Source organism: Carlito syrichta, unplaced genomic scaffold (genome assembly GCF_000164805.1).
Source record: "Carlito syrichta isolate Samal-C Ts95f unplaced genomic scaffold, Tarsius_syrichta-2.0.1 Scaffold305460, whole genome shotgun sequence".
In the NCBI taxonomy this organism is placed as follows: domain Eukaryota; kingdom Metazoa; phylum Chordata; class Mammalia; order Primates; family Tarsiidae; genus Carlito; species Carlito syrichta.
Genome location: NW_007249556.1, coordinates 182,681 through 193,744, shown reverse-complemented (window position 1 = coordinate 193,744; position 11,064 = coordinate 182,681). Strand labels below are relative to the sequence as shown.

General features: G+C 49.9%; 1 protein-coding gene across 3 annotated transcripts in view; it reads left to right on the top strand.

Annotated features, from left to right (window-relative positions):
• KDM2B (lysine demethylase 2B) overlaps positions 1–11,064 on the top strand; it is a 159,131-nt gene that overhangs the window by 31,443 nt on the left and 116,624 nt on the right. For all 3 annotated transcript variants that reach the window (XM_008061705.1, XM_021714246.1, XM_021714245.1), the window contains 2 exons: positions 8,297–8,475; positions 8,748–8,854. In XM_008061705.1, the coding sequence (XP_008059896.1) occupies positions 8,297–8,475; positions 8,748–8,854 (286 nt within the window). The remainder of the gene's footprint in view (positions 1–8,296; positions 8,476–8,747; positions 8,855–11,064) is intronic.

Here is an 11,064-nt window from a genome sequence, read left to right as displayed (position 1 = left end):
GTAGAGATGAGGTCTCGCCAAGCTGCCCAGGCGGGTCTTGAACCCGTGGGCTCAGGCAATTCACTCATCTCAGCCTCCCAAAGCGCGAGATTACAGGCTGAACCACCGAGCCCGGCTCCCAAGACTTTTTTTGATTACTAGTTGGTTTGTTTTTTTGAGACAAAAAGTCTCAGTCTGTCACCCAAGCTGGAGTGCAGTGGCATGATCACAGCTCACCCACTGCAGGCTCAAACTCCTAGGCTTAAGTAATCCTCCTGCCTCAGCCTCCTGAGTTGCTGGGACTTACAGGCACGTGCCACCATGCCCGGCTAATCTTTTTTATTTTTTTGTGGAGATGAGGTCTTGCTTTGAGGCCTAGGCTGCCAGGTCATGCTTCAGTTCATCTGTCATTTAGAAGTGAAGTCATATGTCAGACGTCAGACAGGACATAAAAGTAAATAACAATATTCATTTAGTCATTCAACGAAGTTTATTTTTGCGTTTGAGTCGGAGTCTCCCTCTGTCATCCAGGCTGGATTGCAGTGGCATGCTCACGGCCACCGCAGCCTTGACCTGCTGGGCTCAAGTGATCCTACTGCCCCAGTCTTCCAAGTAGGTGGAACTACAGGTCTGTGCCAGCACACCTGGCTAAGTTTTTGAGTTTTTTTGTAGCGAGGAAGTCTCAGTATGTTGCCTAGGCTGATCTCAAACTTCTGAGTTCAAACAGTCTTCTCACCATGGCTTCCCAAAGTGCTGGGATTACAGGCATGAGTCACCATGCCCGATCTGTTTTTTTACTTTTTAATTGATATTATTTACTTTTAATTATTTTTTTCCAGACTCCTTATTTTTTGATACCTTGGCACATGCAAAATAAATTACATTTTCAGGGTGTTCAGGTATAATTTTGCAAATTACTATATCCTTGTAACTGAGTGACACAGTTAAATGGATTATTTTAAAGCTATGTCCCTTTTTCGCAAAATGTGATTTATCATCTATTCTTGCATTTATCAAATATCTGAGCGGTCAGTGGATCCCAGATGCTCTTTTTTGTGGGGGAAGGTCCACATTTGCAAATGATAACTTGTGGATTAGTATGCATATGCATGTGAGGAGGTATATGTGTATAAACATGGAACTAAATGAGAGTATACAAGTGTTGCATAAAATATTTTACAAAGGGCAAGTAAAATATATACAAGGTATACATTTTTTTGTTGTTGTTGAGTTGGAGTCTCACTGTCAGATTGGAGTGCAGTGGCCGCTCCCGGCCACCGCAGCCTCGACCTGCTGGGCTCCGGCGATCCTTCCGCCTCAGTCTTCCGAGTAGCTGGAACTACAGGCGCGCGCTACCACGCCCGGCTGATTTTTGATTTATTGTAGAGATGAGGTCTCGCCAAGTTGCCCGGGTGGGTCTTGAACCTGCGGGCTCAGGCAATCTACTCACCTCGGCCTCCCAAAGTCCTGGGATTACATTTATTTTAAAACGCTCCCAGATTAAGATTATTTGCTCTTTCTGGGATCTCACTTTGTTGCCCAGGCTGGTCTGGAACCCCCTGGGCTCAAGCAGTTATCTTGCCTTGTCTTCCCAAAGTGCTGGGATTACAGGCATTAGCCACCATGCCTGGCTAACTTTTTTATTTATTGTTGAGATGAGATCTTGCCATGTTCGTCTTGCCAGACTGGTCTTGAACACCAGGGCTCAGTCATTCTTCTGCCTGGGCCTCCCAAAGTGTGGGGATTACAGGTGTTAGCCACCGTACCAGGCCTTAGACAGTTTTATTGAGATATAATTCACATAGCAAAGCTGGGTATGGTGGCTCACATCTGTAATCTCCACCCTTTGGGAGGCCAAGTCAGGAGGGTCTCTTGAGCCCAGAGTTTAAGACTATCCTGGGCAACATAGCAAGATACTTTATCTCTACAGAAAATTTAAAAAAAAATTAGCTGGGTGTGGTGATGAGTGCCCATAGTCTCAGCAACTGGGAAAGCTGAGACTGAAAGATTGCTTCAGCTCAGAAGTTTGTGGCTGCTGTGATCCATGATCTTGACCTGGGCAACAGAGTGAGACCCCAACTCAAAAATAAAAATCACACACACGCTGTACAGTTCAGCCATTTAATGTGTGGAATTCACTGGTTTTCAGTGTAGTCACAGAATTGTGCGGTCACAGAATTGTGCAACTGTAATGACAGTCAATTTTAGAACATTTTCATAATTCCCCCCAAAAACCCCAGGCCTATTTGCATCCTGATTGTTTTAGGACCCTAAGTGGTCAGTCTGTTGGGACTGGCCAGCAGAGGGTGAACTGGCTGCGATTTTAGGCAGGTCCCTAACCTCCTCATCTCTCACTTTCTCCACCTGTAGTTATTGAGGAAACACTACCTACCTACCTGCAGGCACTTCACATGAGTGTAAAGCACATAAACTCATTTTAGTTTCAGGACAACTCCCAGACTGGCTGCTATTTTTGTCCCCTTATTATACATGGGGAAACTGATACTTGGGGAAGCCAAGAGGCCCAAGGTACAGGCTGTAGGTTCAGCTGAGAACTGATCCCCTAAGTTTATGTTGTGTTGGCAGCTCAGTGCTGATTTGCATGACTCTGGGATTGGGGTTTTAATCCTCTTTTTTGTTTTTTTGAGTCAGAGTTTCACTCTGTCACCCATGCTGGAGTGCAGTGGCATACTCATGGCCACCACAACCTCGAGCTGCTGGGCTCAGGTGATCCTTCTGCCTCAGCCTTCCGAGTAGCTGGAACCACAGGCGTGCGCCACCACACCCAGCTAATTTTTTAATTTATTGTAGAGATGAGGTCTCGGTATGTTGCCCAGGCTGGCCTCGAATCCCTGAGCTCAGGCAGTCCTCTCGCCTCTGCCTCCCAAAGTGCTGGGATTACAGGTGTGAGCCACCACACCCGGCTGGTTTAATTCCATTTCCTACCTGCCCAGCAGATCCTCTTGCACAGGGAAGTTTGCAGGCATGACCTTGAGCAGGGTGGCGAAGGGTGGGCAGAGGTGGGTGGCCAGTCAGAGACTGGGGGCTCTCATAGCAAGTTCTCTGCTAGGTGGACCTCCTGGAAAACCTGAGCGGAGCCCCCTTGTTCCAGGCGCCTTGGCCAAGAGCAAGGCCAGAAATCTAGTGAAGGCCAGGGATGCCCCCTGGTGGATTTGCACTCCTGACGCAAAAACAAAACTGTTCTGGTTCGGCTTCCAGGATCTGTGGGGTGGCAACAGCCACCGACGTCTGGGATCATTTTTCTTCCCTCCCTCCCTCCCTCCCTCCTTCTTTCCTTCCTTCCTTCCCTGTCTGATTCTGTGGCCCACGCTGGAGTGCAGTGGCACAGATCACGACTCCTTGCTGTCTTGACCTCCTGGGCTCAGGTGATCCTTCTGCCTCAGTCTCCCAAGTAACTGGGACTACAAGGTGCACACCACCACGCCAGGCTAATTTTTTTTTTTTTTTTTTGTAGAGACAAAGTCTCGCTGTGTTGCCTAGGCCAGTCTTGAACACCTGAGCTCAAGCAATCCTCCTACCTCAGCCTCCCAAATTGTTGGGATTGCAGGCATGAGCCACAGTGCCTGGCCTTCCATTTTCAACCTTAGCATGTGCTCAAGATTCAGTATTTAGGGGATAAGATAAGACCCTGGGCTCTGGCATTAAATTGAATTGACTCCAAATCCTAGCTCTGCTGCTCACTAGCTGAGTATTTTTATTATTATTATTTTGTATCGTAGAGATGAGGTCTCACCATGTTGCTCAGGCTGGTCTCGAACCCCTGAGCTCAGGCAATCCTTTCGCCTCTACCTCCCAAAGTGCTGGGGCTACAGGTGTGAGACACCGCACTTGGCTATAACTGAGTATTCTTGGGAAGGTTAATTGTCCAAGCTTCAGTTTCTCCTCTATCAGATGGGTATAGTTGAAGTTCTACTTCACAGCGCCTTGACCATGAAATTAAAATGAGAAAACCTGTGTAGAAAACTTGCCTGTGCCGACATGTTCAGTAAATGCTAATGATTATAGTTGGTAGAAAGAGTCTTTTCTGGAGAACTTGAACCAGTCACTTTATCTCTGGGCTCGCTTGGTCTCCGCATTTTTTTTTTTGAATAGGAATTTTACTCTGTCACCCAGGCTGGAGTGCAGTGACACGCTCACGGCCACCACAGCCTCGACCTGCTGGACTTAGGCAATCCTTCCACCTTACCCTCTGAGTAGCTGGAACTACAGGCACTTGCCACCACGTCCAGGTAGTTTTTTATTTTTTTATTTAATTTTTTTTGAGTTGGAGTCTCACTCTGTTGCCCGGCCACCGCAGCCTCGACCTGCTGGGCTTCAGCGATCCTTCCGCCTCAGCCTTCCAAGTAGCTGGAACTACAGGCGCGCGCTACCACGCCTGACTGATTTTTTATTTATTGTAGAGATGAGGGCTTGCCAAGTTGCCCAGGCAGGTCTCGAACCCGCGGGCTCAGGCAATCCACTCATCTCAGCCTCCCAAAGGCACGGGATTGCAGGCTGAGCCACCGAGCCCGGCTTCCAGGTAGTTTTTTTAAATAAAGATGTGATCTCGCCAAGTTGCCCAGGTTGGTCTCAAACCCCTGGACTCAGGCAATCCTCTCACCTTTGCCTCCCTAAGAGCTGGGATTACAGGCATGAGCCACCATGCCCAGCCAGGTCTCCTCATTTATAAAACAGTAACAGTCTTACCTAGCTTTCCCAGGGTTGCTGTGAAAATTAGATCTTGGACCCAAAAGATTGTCACACCCAAGCTCTCCTACACACTTGAAGAGGTTATTTTTATTTTTCAGTTTCCACTGCGTGAAAGGCACTGAGTTTATGTGTTCAACAAATATTGACCATGGGCCTGTTCCAGGTCAGGTTCAGTGAATGGGATGAGACTATTACCCATATCATTCTTCAAGTTCCATGTGAGCTTTGTCTGGTTCAAGGGCCAGCAAACTTTTCTCTGTAAGGAGTGAGAAAGTTGCCGGGCTCGGTGGCTCAGCCTGTAATCCTGCGCCTTTGGGAGGCTGAGGTGAGTGGATGCCTGAGCCTGCGGGTTCGAGACCTGCCTGGGCAACTTGGCAAGACTTCAGCTCTACAATAAATCAAAAATTAGCTGGGCGTGGTAGCGCATGCCTGTAGTTCTAGCTATCTGGAAGGCTGAGGTGGAAGGATCGCCGGAGCCCAGCGGGTTGAGGCTGTGGTGGCCGGGAGCAGCCACTGCACTCCAGTCTGGGCGACAGAGTGAGACTTCAACTCAAAAAAAAAAAAGGGTGAGAAAGTTAATACCTCAGGCATTATGGGCCTTTTGATCTCTGTGGCAACTACCACCACGTAGCTCTGTCCTTGAAGCACGGAGCCAACCCTAGACAATATGTCAACCAGTGATCGTGGCTGTGTGCCCAGGAAACTTGGTAGAGGGACCCAGGAATGTGAATTTCATGTGAGTTTCTATGTCATGAAATATAATTCTTTTGATTGTTCTTCCCCCTACTTAAGACATGTAAGACACATTCTTTTTTTTTTTTTTTTTTTTTTGAGTTGGAGTCTCACTCTGTCGCCCAGACTGGAGTGCAGTGGCCGCTCCCGGCCACCGCAGCCTCGACCTGCTGGGCTCCGGCGATCCTTCCGCCTCAGCCTTCCGAGTAGCTGGAACTACAGATGTGCGCTATCACACCCGGCTAATTTTTGATTTATTGTAGAAATGAGGTCTCGCCAAGTTGCCTGGGTGGGTCTCGAACCCGCGGGCTCAGGCAATCCACTCACCTGAGCCTCCCAAGGCGCGGGATTACAGGCTGAGCCACCAGCCCGGCTGGTAAGACACATTCTTAGCTTGTAGGCTAGACAAAAGCAGGCAGCGGGTAGATCTGGTCCCTGGACTGTCATCTGCTGTTCCCCCTGGGTGGTTTACCTCTAACCCACTGAGGTAGCTGTGAACCAAGAGGTCACTGGCTTCTTCTAATTTTTTAGTTTACATATTTCTGAGTCTCCATGGACCATCTATTTGTCACTGAGTTGACGGGGAGTTGGGGTCTTTCAGTATCAGGTGGCGGGCGGGTTCCCGTTGCAGTCATGATGCTTATTTTGAGTTCTCAAGCTCAGGAGATGCCAAACATATGACCATGCTGTGTGCTTGCAGTCTGTTCTATGTGTGTCCTCTCCTTTCAAAGCGCTTCACTTGTCTCTGGTCATTCCTTCCAGCTTGGCTGAAGTTCTGGAGATACTGCTACCCCCATTTTACAGATGAGGAAAGAGAGTCCCAGAAAGTGTCATGGTTTCCTTGAGGATTTGTTAGTGAGTGGAGGCTTCAGGGCTGGCATGGAAGTTTTCCGTCTCCTAGTCCACAGCTGGTTCCCTTCTCTCTGGGCGTCTGTGAGAGGCACACAGTTCTCTGCCGAACAGAAGACAGTAAGAGTGAGGGCTCCCCTCCTCACCGCGGGGTGTTGGTGGGGGGCCCTCATTCTCACTGTCTTCTGCTCAGCAGTCATGTATAGGTGAAGTCATAGGTCACATGCTGGACAGGATAGCCAACCTTCATTATTCATTCCTTTCACAAATATTTATGGAGCTCCTAATAGGTGCCAGGCTCTATTCTAGATACTTGGTGTAGAGTAGTGAGCAAAAGACAGACAAGACTCCTGCCCTCATGGTGCTTACAGAATAGTATAGAAAAACAAGGACGTAGACAGAGACATCTGGTATTTAGGAATTGTAGACACTAAAGCCCAGACTTCTTTGCCACCTTACAATACAGCCCTGTAACCAAAAACTATCTGTACCCTCTAAAGCCGTTGAAGAAAAAACCACCAGGTGCGGTGGCTCCTGCCTAGCACTTTGGGAGATGGAGGTGAGGATTGCCTGAGTCCAGGGGTTCAAGACTAGCCTGGGCAACTTAGCGAGACCTCGTCTCTACAATAAATAAAAAAAGTAGCCAGGTATGGTGGCAGGCACCTCTGGTTCCAGCAGGTAGCTGGAAGGCTGAGGTGGAAGGAAGGAAGGATCACCTGAGCCCAGCAGGTTGAGGCTACAGTAACCGTGAAAGACCCACTGCACTTCAGTCTGGGCAACAGAGTGAGACTCCTACTCAAAAAAAAAAAGGAAAGAAGGTTGGGCTTGGTGGTTCAACCTGTAATCCCATGCCTTGGGAGGCTGAGTTGAGTGAATTGCCTGAGCTCGCGGGTTCGAGACCCGCCTGGGCAACTTGGCAGGACCTCATCTCTACAATAAAAATCAAAAAAATTAGCCAGGTGTGGTAGCGTGCCTCTGTAGTTGTAGCTACTTGGAAGGCTGAGGGGGAAGGATTGCCAGAGCCCAGCAGGTCGAGGCTGCGGTGGCCGGGAGTGGCCACTGTACTCCGGTCTGGGCGACTGAATGAGACTCCAATTCAAAAAAAAAAAAAAAGGAAGGAAAAGTTAAAAAAGGAATAGTGATAATGCTAGGGAGTAACAGGGGACCTATTCATTTATGTGCTGTCACTATGTCAAGTCATCATCTAACTTAATCTTCATAACCAGCCTATCAAAAGACATGGGTGTTCAGAGAAGTCAGGTAATTTTCCTGGCATCACAGTCTAGGGAGGGAAACCACTCAACAGGTAATTTTCTACAGAGATGAGTGCTGTCCTTGTGCTGTGGATAAACAGATTTTGAATGGTTGTGCTAAGGAACTCTTCAGTGGGCAGTGGGAACCATTGAAGGTTTTAAGCAAACAGAGGAGTGTCCGTGGTCAATTCACTGCTTTAGAAAGCTTACTCCAGAAACAGTTGGGAGGGTGAGCAGGAGGGGGTATCTGGAGACTCTTTTAGGAAGCCCTTGAGTTTTTTTTTTTTTTGAGTTGGAGTCTCACTCTGTCGCTCAGGCTGGAGTGCAGTGGCATACACGCAGCCTCGACCTGCTTGGCTCAGGCAATCCTTTTACTTCAGCCTTCCAATTAGCTGGAACTACAGGCATGTGCCACCATGCCCAGCTAATTTTTTGATTTATTGTAGAGACGAGGTCACGCCGAGTTGCCCAGGCAGGTCCCTGGGCTCAGGCAGTCCTCTCGCTTCTGCCTCCCAAATTGCTGGTATTATAGGCGTGAGCCACCACGCCCGACTTCTTGAGGTCATCTTGAGCGAGAGTGGAGGTCGTGGTGGTATAGGGAAGCAGGGGGGTTGGAGACCGAGCCAGCGAGGACAGCCAACAGGGTGAAGTAACTGAGCAGACACGGACTGGGCTGCGGAGTATGGGGGACCCTGGAGGAGGAGCAGGTTTTGTTCTGCATGGGGGCCCCCATATAGGATCTGGAGTGAACAGTCTGTGGATTCTGCCCCTAGGGAGCCGGCGACTGGTGGACGTGATGGATGTAAACACCCAGAAGGGCACGGAGATGAGCATGTCCCAGTTTGTGCGTTACTACGAGACGCCCGAGGCGCAGCGGGACAAGCTGTACAACGTCATCAGCCTCGAGTTCAGCCACACCAAGTTAGAGCACTTGGTCAAGCGTCCGACTGTGGTAGGCTCCTGGCTGTGGTCCCCTGATGTCCTTCAGCTCACCTGCCTTCCTGTTCCCCGCCCCCACTCCTGGCTCCAGGTGGCTTGTGGTTGTGATTGGCGTGGGTGTGGCTAAATCTGGTCCCCTGGAGAGGATGAGGGGAATGCTGGAAGTCAGGCTGAGGCCAAGAGGAAAGGGTGGACTTGGTGAGGGAGGAAGGGCACCCAGAAACCCCCAGGTGGAAGAGGGTGTCCGGTGGGACCCGGAAGTGCTGACAGTGGTCTGGCTTTCAGGTAGATCTGGTGGATTGGGTGGACAACATGTGGCCCCAGCATCTGAAGGAGAAGCAGACAGAAGCCACAAATGCCATCGCAGAGATGAAGTACCCCAAAGTGAAGAAGTAAGACTGCCTTGGCTGGTGGTGGGAGCTGGGTGGGCGTGATCTCCAGCCTTGGGTGGGTTCCTGGCCATCGAGGAAGGGCTTGAGGGTAGCTTTGCAGCCGCTTCCCTTCAGGACTGAAGGCCTGTGTCCTGTGAGGGCATAGCTGGGGCAGGAGGGATGGGTCCTTGTGGACAGACTGACATCTTGCTTCCCTGGAATGCAGAGGCTCTGATCTCTGCCGGGGGCTGGACTCTATCCGGATGGCCCTCTGGCCTCCCCATTAGCTCCCCTGGGGGACAGTGATCTGTGGAGGAGGAACAATGGGAGACCTCGCTGTATGCATCTATGTGTGTGTGTCTGAGCATACGGATATGATTGTGTGTACTTGTCAAACATCTGTCTACTTCCTCCATGTGACAGTGTGTCTTGGGAGTGGGCATTTTCAGGGTATCCTGCCCACGCCAGACACTTCGGTTTTAGCAAGGGATGGAGAGGGATTTGGTATACCTTTGGTCCTTAATGTTGAGACCTGGAAGCTTTTACCCAGAAGAACCTTTCCCAGAAAAGCCCAGGAGCCACTTAGAGGACGTTGTCCTCTAAGCAGGAGGTTGGCACTGGGCCGGGAAGTTAACCACATCTAATAGCAGAGACATCACAACATGCAGCACGACCAGCAACTCCTGAGAACGATTATTTAATGTGGGCAAAGGCGCTTGCAAGCCCCTTCATGTTCACGGACTTGAGTAATGGACCCTTGGGAAGGAGGAAGTCACCTTTGGGGCTCCCACCATATTGGACCTCAGTGTGTCCATCTCTACAGGGGAAAGCCAACACTGATTGTTTCGGGCAGGCCTATGTATGGTTCCGGGTTTCCTAGAAGAGTTGGCACTGGTGGCCGGAATCCATTAGCATCTCGGCTCAGCCCTGCTGCCAGGAATGCCCCCAGGGGTGTCAAGGCTGTGAACTTTTCATTCACTCAGCCCATAATTCAGTGCACAGTGAGTGCAGACTACGTGCCAGGCTGTGTAAGGGAGGCCATCGTGCTGGCCCTTGGGCTTCTTGTGCTTGCTTTCTCTCTTTCTTTAGTTACTTCGTAGGCATTTTTCCTCCTCTCCAAGCTGAAGCTCTGTCCATGCCTGGGTTCTGGGTTGCATGAAAGGCAAAAACTGAGCCGGGCTCAGTGGCTCAGCCTGTAATCCCAGCACTTTGGGAGGCTGAGGTGAGACGATTGCCTGAGCCCGCGGGTTCGAGACCCGCCTGGGCAACTTGGCGAGACCTCATCTCTACAATAAATCAAAAAATTAGCTGGGCATGGCGGCGCGCGCCTGTAATTCCAGCTACTTGGAAGGCTGAGGCGGAAGGATCACCAGAGCCCAGCAGGTCGAGGCTGCGGTGGCCAGGAGCGGCCACTGCACTCCAGTCTGGGTGACAGAGTGAGACTCCAACTCAAAAAAAAACCAAACCAAAACAAAGGCAAAAACTGGGCTTGAGGTGGGAGAGAGCATAGCTCCAATAGGGCTTGTTTTCAGCTCTGTTCTATTCCAATTCCATCACAGCAAAAATCACAGAACCCCTGGGATAGAGTTGTAAAGAGATGAACAAGATTAAAAGCCCCAGCCTTCAGGAGAACAGGCCACAAAGTGTAAGGACCAAGGAGCAGGACAAGGACTGGAGGAATACTATTTGGCTGGTGTCATCTGCTTCTTGGAGGGGATATTCAGCCTGAACTTTATTTATTTATTTAAAGCAGGACTTATGATTATGATTATGATTATTATTATTAGTAGTAGTAGTAGTATTTTGAGTTGGAGTCTCACTCTGTCACCCAGACTGGAGTGCAGTGGCATGCTCCCAGGCACCGCAGCCTCAACCTGCTAGGCTCTGATGATCCATCTACCTCAGCCTTCCAAGTTAGCTGGAACTACAGTCCCATGCTACCACGCCTGGTTAATTTTCTTGATTTACTGTAGAGATGAGGTCTCACCAAGTTGCCTGGGCTGGTCTCGAACCCGCAGGCTCAGGCAATCCACTCTCCTCGACCTCCCAAAGTGTTGGAATTACAGGCTAAGCCACTGAGCCCGGCCTAAAGCAGGACTTATTAAGAGGACAGAAAAGGTCCCACAGTGGGAGGGGACCTGAGGGGGTTGCCTTATTTATTTATTTATTTATTTAGTTGGAGTCTCAACTCTCACCCAGACTGGAGTGCAGTGGCCGCTCCAGGCCACCGC